Source organism: Lemur catta, chromosome 16 (assembly GCF_020740605.2).
Source record: "Lemur catta isolate mLemCat1 chromosome 16, mLemCat1.pri, whole genome shotgun sequence".
Lineage (NCBI taxonomy): Eukaryota > Metazoa > Chordata > Mammalia > Primates > Lemuridae > Lemur > Lemur catta.
Window position 1 is genome coordinate 2,772,832 of NC_059143.1, and position 19,144 is coordinate 2,791,975.

The 19,144-nt window shown below is 38.0% G+C and overlaps 1 protein-coding gene, 1 non-coding gene and 1 pseudogene across 2 annotated transcripts; 2 read left to right on the forward strand and 1 right to left on the reverse strand.

Annotated features, from left to right (window-relative positions):
* Positions 1–391: 391 nt before the first annotated feature.
* Positions 392–1,897, reverse strand: LOC123621927 (annotated as a pseudogene).
* A 260-nt stretch (positions 1,898–2,157) lies between these two features.
* Positions 2,158–6,876, forward strand: LOC123621928 (putative ankyrin repeat domain-containing protein 20A5). Its single transcript, XM_045528006.1, has 3 exons — positions 2,158–2,408; positions 6,424–6,538; positions 6,697–6,876. The coding sequence occupies exons 1-3, from the start codon at positions 2,158–2,160 to the stop codon at positions 6,874–6,876; spliced, it is 546 nt and encodes a 181-aa protein (XP_045383962.1).
* Positions 6,877–15,220: 8,344 nt separating this feature from the next.
* On the forward strand, positions 15,221–15,327 carry LOC123621962. The gene has a single exon (XR_006729342.1). It is a non-coding gene; the product is annotated as a U6 spliceosomal RNA (small nuclear RNA).
* Positions 15,328–19,144: the final 3,817 nt, after the last annotated feature.

Sequence of the window (19,144 nt, forward strand, 5' to 3'; positions counted from 1 at the left end):
TTGAGGAATGTTCTTTGATGCTGAGAGTATCCCCAACCAGCCCTACAGAAGTGCTGCAGTCCCTGAGTTCTGTGTGCCTGGAGATGCCTGCCTGGCTGTCACCCATGCATGTGTGTTCCCCCAGCAGCATGACTGTGCCTCCTGCCACCACCCAGCATCAGCATCAGTGGGAGGGGAGCTCATCTTTTTCCCACTAGTTAACCAAAGTTGTTGTTTTCTTTTTATAACCTATTTTTTCAGACAGACTGGAAATAACAAGATTTTATCTTTTTTTTTCTGCACAGGATGATGCTTCACAAAAGTAGTTTGAAGTTCCATCCATTTAGGTTTTATACATTTTTTATTCATTTAAAAGGGATTGTTCAGAGGAAAGAAATTATTTTCACCAATTTCAGAACTGGTGGAGATTGGCTCTTTCACAGTAGCAGACAGTGCAATCAGTATCTGCCAATGGATGTTCTCTGTAAACACGTCCTTCCCTGTTCCGGTAAACAAGTCCCTTGTGTCTCGTGTCACCCCACTCCTCTTGCCCATAAGAATCGTAAGTCTCCCCACAGAGTCTGAGCCCATAACATAGTAATCAGCACAACTTAGGGCTGGGGTGCTGTAGCTGTTAGCATAGGAATCGCAGCTCTGTTCATCATCAGTGGTGCCGTCTCCATCACCTTAGTCATACTGTCCTTATTTCTCTTACATTGGGGGTGGTGGTGGAGATCTCCACCCAGCTGGGGACACTCTTCTTGATCTTGGAGTGAGAAGTCCTCTTTTGCAACTCACTGGCTTTGGAGTGGAAAGGATTCTCCTAGGAGTTGGTGTCCCTCTTGGTACACGAACTCCACCAGCTGGGCCGCGACTTCTCCCCTTCCTCTGGTAATTGCTGGGGTTGGTACATCTCTTGTATCCAAGGTGGGTTTCCCTCCAACCACTGGAAGATCTGCATTTTCTGAACCATCATTCAAATGTATGAATTCCTGGAGCTGTACTTGCCTCACCTCATCATTATAGTCAGGGATGAGAAACTTTTTTGAGTTTTCTGAAAACGTGTCATCCAGGCATAAGCTTCTGTAGGCACTTCAATGACAGAACATGGAGATGGAAGTACTTTGAAGTACTTTGGTTCTCCACTTTTCCTCAAATCTTCCTCCTTCACCTCGTCTTTCATGGAACCTTTTCCAAGGATGGACATTTTTGTCAAAGTTTCTTCTTGTAAACACTTCAGAAACTTGCCATGTGGGCCCAAAAGTTTCCCCACAAGGTTGAACTTAAGGAACTGTTTTACAGGAGTTAACACTGTGTTCCAGCTTTATGTTCTTGTTAATTACCACCTCAATGTACTTTTGTTCACCTTTGCTCTCTCCTTTTTGACACCAGCCACAGGGCGTGCTTTGAAGGAGGGGTCCAGGGAGTCCCTCTAGCCATCAGCTAGGCCAGACACTTCTCTAAGCTCACTGGCTGCCCAAAGCTCAGCCTGGAAGGGAGCAGGTAGCAGCAGCTCAGCAACCTCTAAGCCGGCCCCCGTGCCAGTAGCAGAGAGACCGGCCACCTGCCATAGAAGCGGCCAGGCCGGCTGGACAGCCAGGCAGGTGTGGCTGCACAGAGGCTGGCAAGGGCTGCTCAGCCTCGATCCCCAGTGGCAGCCAAGGGCCCAGCACTGGAGACCCCTGCCTATGGACTCAGGGTGAGGAGGAGCAGGCACGGGCTGTGCATTCAATCAGGCTGCTGGGCCATAGGCCCGGTGGGTGGTGCACTGGGAGATGCTGAGGCTGCCCGGGGCGAGCCCAGCCAGCCCACGCAGGTGCATGACACGCGGGCGGTGGGGACACAGCAGCCCCAACCGGCCGCGCGTCCAGAGGAGGTTGATGGAGGGGACGATTTGTCCGTTGGCAGTTGTGCGCATGCGCAGTGACATCACATTCTGATGCGCATGCGCACTTGCTTTAACGGCTGTGCTTGGCTGTGCTTGGCTGTGCTTGGTGCTGCTTGGCTCTTCCTGGCAGTTTATTCCTGTCAGTCATTAGAAACTGAGATTTTCCTTGGAGGTCGTGGTCAGATCGGGTTGTCTTGATTGTACTGGGCTCCCCAGGCGGGGAATAAGCAAGGGGGTGGGGTGGGAGGTGGGGGTGAGCTGAGATTCCTCCCAAGCCCGAAGCCGCCACCATGAGGAGGATCTTTTGCTTCGGGAGAAAGAAGGTTGGGCTGCCCTCCAGCCCCTCCAGCAACCATGGCGAGACCAGGGTGGGCCTGGAAGGCGAGGCTGGTGACAGCGCCTTCCTACAGCCATGGTACCACATCCGGGAAAAAGATCTCAGCAAAATTCACCAAGCTGCCAGCGCTGGTGACTTAGCGAAATTGGAGCGGATCCTTTCACTGAAGAAAAAGGCCTTGGATGCCAGAGACAGAAAGAACAGGTAATGGGATGGCCATCCTGGGCCTGGGTGCCAGGCGGGTGTGGGGGAAACGCCCTTCCCAGACTGGCGGGAGCCCGGACTGCTGTCAGCCAGGGCGCTGGGCTGTCCTCCCTGCGGGCTCCGCAGCACCTGGGACGTGGGAACCTTCTAGGCGTCCAGCGCCAAGGCCGTCTTCATGGGCAGCAGCACAAAAGCAAACCTTAAGCTGGTTCCCCGTCCACTCATCATTCCCCTTCTTAGAACATTTTATTGCCAATTTTACCTATTTAACTAACACAAGTATATACAGTGTTTTATTTTTAATGTACACATTTTAAAACATTGTTATATACGTTATAGAAAGGTACATAATGAGAGTAATAATTCATATAATGTATCAAATTCTGGGCCAAAACATCTTTGCATGAAATTCAATATCCGTTTTATGTCAATGTACATCTATGTGACTGTGTCTTTTACTCAGGGAACTTAGAAGGAAACTTTCAAGTGGGTATATGGTACCACAGTCTTCAACAGGAAGACTCATTTTTCTGAAAATGTGAGTTCCTTCTATATTTATCAATTTTACATAAGCCAAATAAAAGTATTAAGGTTTTCACATTTTTGAGTTACACAGGGTATCTCTCTTTTATTGTGTTTTGTAATGGAGTGAAGAAGGCTTGTTCTTCTAGATTTCAAAATGTGCTATTCATTTCCACAGATTAATCATTTATTAACAGTTGCAGAGACAGATAAATGAACGGAACAGGGTAGAAAATCCACAAACACCCAAATATAGGAAAAAATTTAGAACTTGATAATGGTGACAAATCCAACAAGAAAAAAACTGACTGGTAATTTAAAATTAGGCAAAGTACATTTTTTGCAGATCTACAAGTGACCTACACACATAGGGAAAAATAGTGTCCTAGCTAAGAGAAGGATTTTAAGTTAAAAGAGGAATGAGATACAGTTAATCTAGCCACAGAGTTAATAAGAATGAAGATATTAAATACTAATATTAAAAATTGAAAATAGTTATACTGGTGCTTATAGTTTGTTGCTGATTTCTTTTCAAATAAACAACTTGGTGGTAACTGTGAACTTAATGACACTGACACGCTGCCTATTGCACTAAGGAGGCAACTGTAACTACACATTTACAAAATATATATGCCCTTTACACATGAATTCCATTGTACTAAAATATCTTCAAGAAACAGAGATCATACAATTTGTTTTTCTTAGCACTTCTTAAAATAATAATGTATTAGGAGAAACACATAGGATGGATTTTATAAATCAATTTGGTTGTGTCCATAGGTTGAAATAATATGTGACCATAGAAGGTGGCATACATATGTATGTGTGCTGACAGGTAAAGAATATTTAGGTATATCAAGTAAGAATAAAAATTATTTTGATTATACATATACACAAACACACTGTGGTCTTGTGTTAGCTGTAAATTGTACAAAATGTGATACAATGTGATATATCTGGGCATTTGTATTATAAGTGAATTTTTTTCCTTTTTCTTATCTGTGATTTCTGCAATTAGCATGTATGCTTTAAAAGTCCTAGTAAAAATTTACTATTAATGATATAATCCCTGGGAAGAGCAGTAATACGAGTCTTGCAGAGACAGAAATAATTTCTTCATTTCTATTGATTTATTTTTAATTTTTTTGTGGATTGGAATCTTCTGCCAACTTTTAGCCCTTCAGAAGTAAAGGGGATCTTTTTATCTGTACCTGAAGATTTTGTTTTAGATATATTTGTATAATGTGCATATCTTTTGTTACATATATATTTATTACTTATATGTAAAAAGTTGAGATTAATCATATTTTAGTTGTATAATTATGAAAATGAAAAATAGCAAGTATAAATGATTGTTAGTATTACAGAGTTAACACTTTATAAGAGTTTTCTTTAAAAATATTGAACTTTTCAACTCTATCCTTTCAATCCATTTATTCATCAAACATAGTGTGAATACTTATTATGTAGCAGCATATTCTACTATCTTTTAGGACACATCAATCCTTAAAAACTTCCTATTTATCTGACCAGCCTGAGCAATTGAGATATTAAAAATTGGAGTAAGCCGGGCGCGGTGGCTCACGCCTGTAATCCTAGCACTCTGGGAGGCCAAGGTGGGTGGATCACTCGAGGTCAGGAGTTCGAGACCAGCCTGAGCAAGAGCGAGACCCCATCTCTACTAAAAAAGATAGAAAGAAATTATCTGGCCAACTAAAATATATATAGAAAAAATGAGCCGGGCATGGTGGCGCATGCCTGTAGTCCCAGCTACTCGGGAGGCTGAGGCAGTAAGATCACTTAAGCCGAGGAGACTGAGGTTGCTGTGAGCTAGGCTGACGCCATGGCACTCACTCTAGTCAGGGCAACAAAGCAACACTCTGTCTCAAAAAAAAAAAAAAAAGTATTAGGGCTTAACTTCAGTTAAAGCTTTTCCTCACTCCTTTCAAATGAAAGCATTTCTGGAGGCAGAAAATTATAAAAGATGAGCTTTAACTGCCCTTTTAAAATTTGTAACAGTATTAAATACTAATATTAAACATTGAAAATATCTGATTGTCACACATCATGTAAATGTGAATATTGAATAAAGGAGACATACCTATGCATTTGAGTCCTGGGTTTCCTTTGCTTTGAAGTTACTTGAAAATCAAAGTAAGAATTACTTGGTTTTAAAATTTTTGTGATTTCAACCTCCTTTTATCATAGCATTTCTTTTTATTATTTCAGCATATTACAGGGGCACAAATGTTTAGGTTATGTATATTGCCTTTGCCCCACCCGAGTCAGAGCTTCAAGCGTGTCCATCCCCCAGACAGTGCACACTGCACCTGCCCGTTAGGTGTGAATATACCCATATCCTCTTCCCCCTCCCATCTGCATGACACCCAGTCAATATTACTACTATATGTGCACGTAAGTGTTGTTCAGTTAATACCAATTTGATAGTGAGTGCATGTGGTGCTTATTTTTCCATTCTTGTGATACTTCCCTTAGTAGAATGGGCTCCAGCTCTATCCAGGATAATACAAGAGGTGCTAGATCATGGTGTACATATACCACATTTTGTTAATCCACTCCTGTATTGATGGGCGCTTGGGTTGTTTCCACATCTTTGCAATTGTGAATTGTGCTGCAACAAACATTCGAGTGCAGATGTCTTTTTTAATAGAATGTCTTGTTTTCCTTTGGGTAGATGCCCAGTAATGGGATTCTGAAATTTATATAAATGGCAATGATACCAGTAGAACTGCCATAGACCTATTGTAGATGCCATATTTCACTTAATGTAGGACACCATTCATTGTGTGATGCCCTGTTATTTTGTTTATCAATGAGATAATTTTTAAATGCTGCCCATTATAGTTGAAATAAGTCATGAATAAAAAGTACCATTCCAGTATCAGTGATGTTAAAATGTGAGAAAATGAGCACCCTAGCATCATTGAAATACAGTGTTATCTCTAGTCTTGAAAAAAAATACCTCACAAAATAGGTATAATTGTGTCATTTTACTTAATTAAAATGTTGTCTTTGTTTAATAGTAGTAATAATTATATTATCTAACAATCATTGAGCTATTATTTGCATTAGGAACTGTTCAAAATACTTTGTACAGATTCTCATTTAAGCATCACGGTGATGTCCTATGAGATAGCTACTATTTTTTTGTGTGTGCCTATTTTATTGAAGAGGAAATTGAGGCACAGAAAAGGCCAGGAGATAGCTAGTAATTGATAGAGCTTAAAGTAGGATGCAAACCCAATTCGAACTGACTCCAAAAGCCAAGCTCTTTCTCTTCAAATAGGCTGCTCCTTTATCAATGTAGTAGGAATAGGAGCTAATAAATGTTGCACTTTCTTCACAAGAAAATTAAATATTTGTTTTGAAAGTGGAGGAATAACATGCTGTTTAATATTTACAGTTACCTGAATCACTGTATATTTTAAGATAGTGCACTACAATTTCCTAAAAATCCCTCTCACTTTCATAGGACTGCTCTCCATTTGGCCTGTGCCAGTGGCTATCCAAAAGTGGTTACTATCCTTGTGGACAGAAAATGTAATCTCAATGTCCCCGACAGTGAAAAAAGGACAGCTCTGATTAAGGTATGTAGCAGCCATCTATTTCAGTATGAGATGGATTTGATTTCAATACACACAATAAGAATAAATTTATTTCATTTAAACAGAACTAGTTGGTGGAATCTGTGGAATGTTTTGAGTTCCTAGAATTTATGATGTATTTCTTGATCTGATACTGATAGGCGGTACAATGCCAGAAAGAGGAGTGTGCCAGCATCCTGTTAGAACGTGGTGCGGATCCAAATCACAGTGACGTCTATGGCAACACAGCTCTTCACTATGCTGTCTATCATGGGAACCTGTCAATCACAGAAAAACTCCTTTCACATGGCGCAAATATAGAAGCAATAAACAAGGTATAGATCAACCAACTTTGTTTTCAAAATATAGAACACTGACATATGTAACCATCAATTTTCCATATTTGGAAGCTCAAATATTCCCTGAATGAAAATAGTTTGAAATAACTTAATTGTCTAAGATTTTACTTTAAATATTTAAACACTTAAAGAAACATTAGAGGATGCAGCTTTCTTTTATACATTCATGGTTAATATTTGTGAAAACCCTCCATGTGTTAAAGGAAAACTTGTTTTTTCAAGTTTTTTTCCAAACAAGTTTTTTTTTTTCCCCCCCTAATTCGTATAAAACAACCCAGGGATGCCAAATATGCCCTGGAAGTAGGCTTTATCTTAAAACTCATATCTAAAGCATTATACAGCAAATGGAAGTCTTGCTGCTGTTGACAAGTTCCCTAAAAATGTGATTTATATCAAAGTGACTTATCTCTAATTGGCAAGTCTTAAGAGAGAAAAATGGAAAGGGAAAAAGAGAACAATCAGAAATATGCCGGCCAGTTTGGAAATCAGGTAATTTAGGGAAAATACAATGGAGATGTTTTTTGTATGTTTATTTGTTTGATTGTTCCCAGTTTATATGTTTAGACAAAGTGATCTTCAATTTTCAGAAAAATAATTCTCATTTTGGGAAAGAGTGGTAGTGAGTTGTAAACTTGCACAGAAATCAGGTTGGCAGTGAATAGGTGGTGATGATGTGGGGAAGACTTCAGAAGAGGGAAGAGTAAGTACTCAACTGACTTCTTATCCTACTCTTGCAGAAACAGCCACTTAGACAAGACTCTACTAGAATTTCTTGTTGGGAAGGTGGGTGATACAGAGCTTATAAAAAGCAAAATCAGGCTGTATTTTGAGTTTCTTAGTCCCTGTTCTAACCCTGTGCAGTAAAATTAAGTGGAGTTTTCAGTAAATAACTCCATGTTTTACTATTTCCTGTTTTTGGGCAGATCTCCAAATGATCAAGGGACTTGGCTATGTGAGAGAGATAAGACAGTGAAGTGATTGTCTACTCCACTGATTCTCAGCTAGAGTTGTATACCACAGTGACCTGGGAAAAGTTTTTAAGAATCTACAAGTCTTTGCCAATCCCTGAAGACTTTGGTTTAGTAAATCCAATAAGGCCTGGACATATATATTGAAACAGATTTCCTCAAAGCTGGCTGAAGTCATATATGCCTGTTGTCCCAGCTATTCTGGAGAGTTGAGGCAGGAGGATCACTTGAGCCTAGGAGTTCAAGCCCACCTGTGCAACATAATGAAACGCTCCTGTAACCAATGAAAAAAAATCTTCTTGAGATTCTGATGCACTCCTATTTAAGAATCACTGAATAAATAAATATAATATATATTACCATATTTCAAAAACTGAAGAAATCTCCAGAAGATTTGGAGTTTGATAGATGCTACTTCCTTCAAATCTCTCCTTTCTAATAATATCAGTCTGACTTCATGTGCCTTTGTCTAGCTCTGTGGTTGAGCAGTTCAAAAGAATATCATTGGGAATATCTATCAGCTTATAAACTAACACTTTTTTCCTTCTCTTTAACAATTCTTCACTGACATTCAGAGAGTCTTTAGAAATTTGCTTTCAGACAGTCTTTCAATAAGTAGCAGCGGGCCCTTTCAGGAGTTCACATTTCTTTGTTAACATTCAGGGGATTAGCTCAACAAATGTTTACTACAAGCAGGGTTTTCTCAAATAGAATGATAGCAAATCCTGAACCTTTTATTCAGGTACAGCTGTATTAAGGACTATCTCTGTATGTCTGTTAAGTTCATAGAGCTTTGGCATAATGAGGATGGCAGTTTTAAACACTGAGAGCCTTGAAGTTCCTAAGAACATAGATACAAATTCTTTTTTTTTTTATTTCAGCTCATCATGGGGCTACATAAGTTCAGGTTATATACATTGTCCATGTCCCGCCCATCCTCCTGAGTCAGAGCCTCAAGCGTGTCCATTCTCCAGACAGTGCACCTGGCACTCACCATGTAGTCATACCTCCATCCCCTCCCCCCACCCCCCACCTCCCCGAGTCAGCACATTCAAGCATGACCATTCCCCAGACAGTGCGCAACGCACTCATCATGTAGGCATACACCCATCCCCTCCCCCCCACCCCCCGTCTCAGTCTGATATCCAATTGGTACCCTTCCCCCATGTGCATTTAGGTGATGATCAGGGAAAACAATTTTCTGGTGAGTACTTGTGATGCTTGTTTTTCCGTTCTTTGAATACATCACTTAATATAATGGGTTCCAGTTCTCTCCAGGAGAACCAAAGAGATGTTGTATCACCGTTATTTCTTATAGCTGAGTAATACTCCATGATATACATATACCACAGTTTACTAATCCATTCGTGGATTGATGGGCATTTGGGTTGTTTCCACATCTTTGCAATTGTGAATTGTGCTGCTATAAACATTCGGGTACAGGTGTCTTTGTTGTAGAATGACTTTTGTTCTTCTGGGTAGATGCCCAATAATGGGATTGCTGGATCAAATGGTAGGTCTACTTGAATCTGTTTAAGGTATCTCCATAATGCTTTCCACAGGGTTTGCACTAGTTTGCATTCCCACCAGCAGTATATGAGTGTTCCTGTCTCTCTGCATCCACGCCAACATGTGTTGTTTTGGGATTTTTTGATAAAGGCCATTCTCACTGGAGTTAAGTGATATCTCATTGTGGTTTTGATTTGCATTTCCCTGATGATTAGGGATGTTGAGCATTTTTTCCTACGTTTGTTAGCCATTCTTATATCTTCTTTTGAAAAATTTCTATTCATGTCCTTTGCCCACTTTTTGATAGGGTTGTTTGATTTTTTCTTGCTGATTTTCCTGAGTTCTAAATAGATTCTTGTTATCAGTCCTTTATCTGATGTGTAGTATGCGAAAATTTTTTCCCACTCTGTAGGCTGTCTGTTTATTTTCGTGACTGTTTCTTTGGCTGTGCAGAAGCTTTTTAATTTAATCAGGTCCCATTCGTTCATTTTTGTTGTTGCTGTGATTGCCTTAGGGGTTTTCTTCATAAATTCTTTGCCTAGACCAATGTCTGTAAGAGTCTTTCCTCCATTTTCTTCTAGAATTCTGATAGTTTCCCACCTCAGATTTAAGTCTGTTAGCCACCGTGATTTGATTTTTGTGAGAGGTGAAAGCTGTGGGTCCTGTTTTAGTCTTCTACATGTAGCTATCCAGTTTTCCCAGCACCATTAATTAAATAAGGAATCTTTTCCCCAGAGTATGTTTTTGTCTGCTTTGTCAAAGATTGGATGGCTATATGAGGATGGTTTTATATTTGGATTTTCTGTTCTGTTCCATTGGTCTCTGTCCCTGCACTTGTACCAATACCAAGTAGTTTCAATAATCACAGCTTTGTAGTATAGTTTGAAGTCTGGTCAATTAATACCTCCCATTTTGTTTTTGTTGCTTAAAATTGCTTTTGCTAAACGGGATCTTCTCTGATTCCACACAAAGCGTAGAATTACTCTTTCTATATCTGTGAAAATTCTTTTAATAATCCAGTTTTATCAGTCCTATGAGCTTACACTAACCCTACGTAAGTTAACCATTTGGTTAACAATCTGGGAAAAATGAACACAAATGGACAGTAAATGAACAGATGTTTGACAAATTCTTGAAGTGGGTATTATGAGTCTTAATAGCAACTTTTATTACATGTCGGGGCTTGGTATTTTGGTAATACCTATGATACGAAAGAAAGGAAAGATTTCACATGTACGTATGTGCTTTATGCACAACTATTTGGAAACATCTTTAGCAAATTTGAGAACACAAGCACTATAGTCAAAATGCAGCCCATAAATAGGTTTAGTTTGTTTCCATAAATTGAGTCCACATGTAAAATTTAGGAGACATGGAGGAAACTGGGTTTCAGGCTTCCCCAAAGAATCAAACCTATTGTCCCTTGAGCTCATATGACTGTTTGCTGTGCTGTGCGGATCTTCCCCCTTTATACAAGGTGTATGTTCTCCAGTTTGCTCCTGTGCCCACCTAGGTGCTTCCATGTTCAGGTCACCTACTTTGCCTACATAAGCATTTGAGAGGAGAAATCTTGTTTCATAGTATATTTTGAAATGATTTCAAGGTTTTCAGGATAGCTTATACTTGTTGATAATGTATGTCATCTATATTATATGTTAATCTATTAGTAATATGGTTGGATTTTAGGATATAGAAGTTCTTTTTTATAAAATCTATTTTTCTTTATATATACCACAAATAATCATTCTCCTATTAGAAAGCCTATAAGCTTTCTAGGTTACCCATAGTTATAGATGGCTAGGCTGTGCATAATTCAGACAACAGTATATCTTTCTCCTCTGCACAGACCCTGTGAAGTACAAATGATTTAGTGGCTTCCATTATGTTAGCAATAATCCACACAGATCACCATTAAAACTTTTATTGATAAGCCATTATATTTTTATTTCTGATTTATATTTTGCATAAAGTAAAAATAACTTTGTAAGTACCAATTAAAATGGAAATCAGAATACAGGTGGAATATAATAAAGTAGATATGCATTAGCATCCCAGGATTGTCATTATAATTGAGGAGAAAAGTCATGCATCATCTTGTCATAGGAGAAACAACATCGATCATCTAATAATAAGGAATTGAAGTTCATTTATTCAGAGCCCATTTGCTTAGTGACCCATTTGGGGAAGTAGTGCCTGACATTGGCACCTGGGGTCCTACACCACTGTTAGAAGAGAATCACATGAGTTTGTGTCACCTGGAAGAAATCTCCATATTTACTGGAAAATTCTCAAAACTGTATCTCTGAAGATTTAGTTCTTCACATGTTCTTTTGCAAGGAAAGTATTGTCACATGGAGATGAGGCAAAGTTTGAGAGATTTCTTTATTACTGGACATATGATACACAGCTTTGCACACCTTCTGTAGCATAGATGGTCATATAATCTGTCTCTTGGGGTACAGTCTTTAATTGTGGTAAATAAATACTCTCTGCAATGTCATTTAAGAAACGTTGCTGTAGATATAATAATTGAGATCGTTAATTCAATAAAAATACTTGAAGCATTTACTACTATGTCTTAGGGTTTGGGAATGTGGAGATAAAAGATACAACCCCTGCCCTCAAGAAGTTCTTGGTTTGGGTAGAAAACAATAAAATACGTACAGTATACCATGGTAAATGTGACAGAAACAAAGATTCTTGGGACCCATAAATGTTTGAAGTGAATTTTGGAGGTGGCAGGAGCTGGCGTGGAGAGGGAGAGGAGGGGAGTTTCTAAGGGAAGGAGCAGCACATGGGAAAGCACAGAGGGGCGAGAGGATGAAACTACCTTTCATTTACTTTCTGTATGATATGTTTAAGTTCATAGGATCTTACATCAAATTTTCAGTTCAATTGGTAGATATGACATTTTGTAAATGATATATCAATTTTGCTGTATTACAGGATCACCTCACTCCACTTTTACTTGCTGTGAGTGGAAAAAAAGAGGAAATGGTAGAATTTTTGGTAAAGAAGAATGCAAATGTAAATGTAGTAGATAAAATGAACAGGTATAGTATTTAGTGCTTTTTTTAAAAAAAAATGTGAATGTTATTTTAGGGTAGTAAGAGTCATTCAAGTCAGAAGTATTAAAAGAGCGAGAAGATTAACATAATTTTTGGGAGGATAGAGTGACAAATGTCAACACAAATCATCAGTTAGGTATAAAAGCAACTATGTGGACTGGGCAACCTAAAGAGCAGTATGCAGTAGGATTTGTCATCTCTTATAATGCTGACTGATATTTGTTGTTTGTAATCTGATGTTTTTGATCATGTGATCTTATATCAGCTAAAGATGTTTCATACTAGTTTTATTAAAGTGTGGACTTTAACTTTTAGTTCACTTTATGCCTCAATATCGAAGTTCTTAACCCTTTTACAATATTTTTTAACTTTTTCTTCTGGAGTTTTCCTTCAAAAATCCTATATGAAACATAAATAGAAGTTGAAAGTCATTTTGTCTTTTTGATAACTCTTTGCTTTAAGTTGCTTTCTTTGAAGAATATTGATGTTAGGTGATTCCTAAAGGATTATTAATTGCTATAGCTAGATACTGTGGTTTCATCAGTTTTTTTTACTGTTTTTATTTCTAACATATTTTGATTTTTTTCTTTTTAATTGTTATGAGAAAAGGGAGAAAGAGAACTTTATTTGGATAATGTTTCTCTTTAATGAAGAAGATAAGCCATAAGTGGATGATAAAGGGAAAAGAGGCTTTCCATTCACATAAGACCGGGTTTAAATTCTAGCTTTCCCACTTGCTAAGTAAGTGTGTGACCTTGGGAACACTACTTATCACCAAATGTGTATTCTAACATGAAAAGGAGAATAACAATATGCCTTTCCAGGATGGTTGTGTACAAGTCAGATTATATAGACAGCATTGAATTTGGTGCCCAGCGCGTGCTCATCAGCATGATTAACTGAAACCAATATGGCTCCTATTTTTATCATTATTATTGATGTTATTGTTTTAAGCCTGCAGATAGCTCCTATTTAACTGACCCCTAGTTGACTTTGAATTACAGTACATTATATCAAAATAGGGAGGACATGGACAGTACTTCAGTTAATACCTTGCTTACTTTAGATAAGTGATCTCAGCAAAGAATGACCAACTTCTCCTATGTTATACCTTAATGAGACAAAAGGCTACCTTTTTGTCCCTTGCTTTTAACCTTGGTGGTAATTTATAAAGATGAACACTTGAGCATCCAAGATGCTTGTGCCAGTTAGTGCATGTAAATGGTTAATTCTACACTAGCAGGCAGAATATTCAGCTGGTAATATATATTAAATTAGCATTTTAAATAACTTTGTTAAAGTTCCTAGGCATGAAGTTATCTCTCTGTTATTTTAGAACAGCCCTCGTGCTTGCTGCACATTGTAAATCACCAAGTATAGTCACTCTTCTTCTTGAGCAAGATACTGATGTTTTTCGTGAAGATATCTTTGGATGGGCTGCAAAAGATTATCCCACTGCTAGTGGTTTACATAAGTAAGTATTTACATTAAAAGACTAAGTAACACTAAACTGAGGTTTAAAATAATTATCAGTCTTTTCGCTCATACATCAGGTGAAATTTCATAGTGTTTCAGGTAGCATGGGAATGGCAGTGAGTTAGTCCAATTAATCAGTCAGAAATGAAGCAAAAGGCTAAAGTAGTTAAAAGTAGTAATAGGTACAGAATTCTTTATTTCAGGAGTTTTAAGACCATTATCTTTAGTGATATCAATGTTTTCCATTTCATTAGATGAATAACCCCTCAGCATGGGATAATAATCAGGTGACATATTTGATTCTTCTAATTAGTTATTTGGGTCTTGAAGTGTCTAGTTAACAGAAAATTTTGTACTGTCTCCTAGGGGCTATCTCCTATAGCCTCCTCCTTGAATTTCTGAAGAAATTAAAGTGTTCTCTAAGTGCAAAGAAGACAGCCATTTTTACAAGTCAGAAGGAGGGGAATGAAAGGACATTTCAATCATTCTATTGCCTCCTTTGATTCTGTCATTGCATTTGACACTGGTCTTGCTATCTGGAAATGACTGACCTTTGCAACCAGGGTGCCCTTGCAGGTTCACATCCCTCAGTGTTCACGGTGATCCATACTTAGCCTTCAATGTCACATCTTTTTTGATTTCATGTGCATAGGCACATATGCTCCACCATTGTTCCTAAAGCAGCAGTACCCTGGTCTGGCAGCTGGGCCTCCTAGCTATGCCCACACACACAGTCAGCAAAATGGCCCTCCCTCCACACTCAAAACCTCACATGGGGCCCTCATCTCAGCCTGGACTTAGCCTAGATCTTCTTGGTAAGTTATCCTTTGATGCCCTTCTTTGTCTTCCCTCTAACAAGTAGTTGGGATTGTTCTAAATAGTCAGAGAGCTTCAAATATTGTTGCAGGAAGATATTAGGCCTTCCTTTCTTCTTTGCTACTGGATTTGTGTGCTAAGCCCCCTTTTCCCCCTGTGTGGTGCCTTTTCTTAGGTACTGGAAAGTTACATTTCATCCTTGTGCAGAGTTACGGTAACAAACTTGTAGTTGGCCCCTCATGTGATCTGTTTTTCACAGTGAAAATCTCCCAAGCTATCAATACTTGCATCTGTACCTCAAGTTTATTAAATATTTTCAAATTCCACCACACAAGGAAGCCAGTCAACAGAATTCTCTGAGTCTAAAGTAGGTTATTTGGTTGACTGGCTCCTCTGTTGATTAAATAAATAAATAAATAAACAGGAGGTTGGTTGGATTCAATGGGGCCAAGCCTCATCCATGACTCATCAGTGTCCAAGTAGGACTTTGTGCTTGCTTCATCAACACTTACAGTAAAATTGAAAGAATATGGAGAAGATTAGCATGGTCCTTGCCCAAGGATGGCATAAAAATTTATGAAGCATTTCATATGTTGTGCAGTCCTTTGAACATCATTTGACTAGTTGCTGACTAGCTCCAAGGAAACAGGGTGTGTCAGAGCAAAACAGGTGTCACCCAATATGAAAATTGTGATTTTCACTAAAAAGAAAATTGTGTAAAGTGATCTGTGAAATGACAGTGGAATTGACTATTGGACATGTAATGTTATCATGCAAATATGTTGTTGGTACTTACCTCGACATGAGAAAATGTTAACTAGCATCCCCTTCATTGAACCTAGAAAAAAATAAAAGTAACGTGTTGCTTTCCACGTCACTTGGAGAGAAACATGGAGAGTAAGCATCATGCTAACAAAGATCTGCTGGTTCAGAGTTTGAGTAGGTAGAGAAGGAACAGTAGCAGTCCAAACCAGGTCTTGACGTTTATTAGTTTTCTGCCCTTGGTGTGATTGATTAGGTCAGTAATGGGGGACATTTATGTTATCTAATTTAAGGCTATAATATATTTATTAATATATTTTGTTACAAAGTATAAAATAGCTGAGATACCCTGAATTATGAGCCACAGAGAATAGGACAACTAATAATTGAAATTAGGACTTAATAACATTTCCTGAAAACTTTAACATCTGGAAAAAATACAGAATGGGTTTTAAATTTTTTTTTTTTTTTTGAGACAGAGTCTCACTCTGTTGCCTGGGCTAGAGTGCCGTGGCATCAGCCTAGCTCACAGCAGCCTCAGACTCCTGGGCTCAAGCCATCTTCCTGTCTCAGCCTCCTGAGTAGCTGGGACTACAGGCACTCACCACCATGCCCTGCTAACTTTTTCTGTTTTGGGTAAAGATGGGATCTTACTCTTGCTTAGCCTGGGTTAGAACTCCTGAGCTTAAGCCTCCTGTCTTGGCTTCCTAGAGTGCTAGGATTACAGACATCAGCCACCACACCTGGCCTCAGAATGAATTGCATTTGAGATTCTAAAGTAATATCAACAATTAAATTCAAGAACAAAATATTCCGTTACTTCACTATTTCTTCAAGCATTGTAAAAATGTTATATTGTTAGTATCAAATATATATGATGACCTATTAATACTGACAGAAGGCAGAAAAATTCTCATGTCTTAAAGACGTTGAGCCTAAGAAAAGCAACTTGTCAATGAACAAATAACTGTTGGTTATAGAACTAAGACTTCTTTTACGTTCAGGACACTTTTCATTATGTCAAGCGTCCTGTAGTTAGTTGACTGAACTATACTGCCCACACTTCATGAGGACTTCACCTTACCTTTTTATTCTTTAATTAGAAGCTTAATAAGAACTTTGCAGAGCTTACGGATTTGAAGTGTTGGGGTAATTAAAGTTCTGATATTAGCTCTGATTTTGTTGAAATACTCTTGAGAATTTCATATATTTGGTAAATGTTTTCATATAAGCACTAAAATAGTAATATTATTTATTACATTTTTATACACAGTATTCACCACCAAACTTCAGAATATAAAGAAGAAAAGATACCTGACAACCCTTCTCAAAATAACAATGCAGGTAAAACTTCTAATAGTGAATTATTCTTGGTGGTTCTACCAGGGGTAAAAAATTAAGAGTAAGGAAGTTTTAGCACAGAGGAGCAGTTAAAAAGTCAATCTGTAAATTGCATGTGTATTTTTAAATTTATTTCTTAGTAGTCTAGAATTTAGAATTATTTAATAAGGTAGTTGTAGGGAGTTTATAATGTCAAACAGTATTGTCTAAAAAGAGTCTTCATTTAATTATGGTCCCTAAAATGCTCTATGATGTTTTTGAATAAATAAAAAAAAAGGTTTTAAAGTTAATATGTCATATGGTTCCTCTATGATCACATTATAATAAATTGGACATCTTATTAAAATGAGTTGTTTATATTTATATATCTGAGAAATGAATATTAATTACAGTTGATCTGAAGAATGCACAGGTTAGGGGCACCAATTCCCTGTTCAGTCAAAAATTTGTGTATAATTTCTGACTCTCCCAAAACTTTACTACTAGCCTACTGATAACATTAGCAGTCAGTTAACATGTTTTGTATGTTATATGTTGTATTATATACTGTATTCTTACAATAAAGAAAACTAGAGAAAACATCATTTTTAAGAAAATCATAAGGAAGAAAAACTGTATTTACTCTTCACAAAGTGGAGGTGGATCATCAGACAGGTGTTCGTTCTCATCATCTTCACACAAAGTAGGCTGAGGAGGAGGAATAGCAGTTGGTGGTGGTGTTTCTGTGTGGCAGAGGCAGAAGAAAATATGAGTGGACCCCTGCAGTTCAAATCCTTGTTCAGCAATCAAGGGTATTACATAGCGATTCCTGTCGCTAAGAAAGTAACTATCTTTAAAACTGGGAACTCGGCAATAGATTTCTGGTACCATAAACAAATAGCAATAAGAACTGTTAAACTTGGCCAGTGTGCACCAGTGCCAACAGCAGGTTATTTTTTAAAGATACTGAGTATAGAAGTCAGAAATGAAATTCCTTGTTGAGAAGCACAAGCTATCTTACACATTTTTATGCTAACATGGTCTCACTATTATCGACCTCATTCCCATAAATTGAAACTGGAAGAGATACATTTACTTCATTAAAACAAGATATATTGTTCTATCTGCCAGATAATGGTCATGATGACAGTAATTTTATCAGCATAGCGTACCCTGTTACCATTAGCCAAAAGGTTATCATAGTCAGTATTGCAATAGAGTAATTTTGGGCTTAACAAATTGTAATAGAAGTACAAAAACATTTCACAGTAACAAAAATGCTGCTATGCTACGTAGGGGTGACACCTAAAGCACCTCCTAATCTGAACTGTATGATGACACCTTTAATTCAGTATGTATTTATCAAAGAACTTTTATAAGTTAGGTTTTGCAAGTTGCAGGAGATGATGATAGATGCAGTTTCAGTCTTTAGCATTCTCATAATAAAATACAGCTGTATCTATATAATTTCTGTGTTTTTTTCAACAAAATTGTCAAAAATCATTTTTATTCATTTATTTCCTTGCCCAGTTAACAAATAACTATCAAGTGTCTTTTAGGCAATAAGCATTTTTGTAACGTTACAGAATACAAACATGTAAGAAATACACTCAGAAGCTTTATATTTTATTGCCATTCTTATTATTTATTACTTTATTCAGTGCCTACTATGTGTCTGATGCCCTCTGTGAGCTCATAACTATCATTTCTTATGTACTTACCACGTTAAATATGTGCCAGACAGTTTGAGTCCATGGCAAGGAATTCATGCTTTAAAAAATTGGGCAACATGTCAGGTAATCATGCCAGGTAGAGTGGCAGCAGAATGAGGCTTGGCAGAAGGAACATCTAACAAGATTGCATGTTTGGCAGAAGGAACAGCAAGTGTAAAATCTGAGATGCATGAGTGAACTTTGCAGGGTGTGTGAGCAGTTCAGTTTTGCTTGTGCAAAAAGCATAAAATGGGAGTGGTTGGGAATGAGATGAACACTTAGCTGTGCCAAGATTGTGGAAGACTTTTTAATGTTATAGAAATGAATCTTATCCTTTAGGCCATGGGAAATTTCTCAGGTTCAATGCCTTTGGCTGCAAGTAATAGATAACCTAAGGAACAGTGGCTGAAACAATAGGAACCGAGTTGTTTTGGTGGTTCAGTGATGTCACAGGATCCCATTTGATGTCCCTTTTTCAAGGGTGCTCTTGGCACTGTTGTGCTTATGGCTCCTTTCCTGGTTGGCTAATTAGCACCAATTGCAAACATGATGTTCTCACAAGACAATATCCAAAGGTGGGAAGTGCTGTACTTCTTCATATGTTTCTTGTAACTAGGGA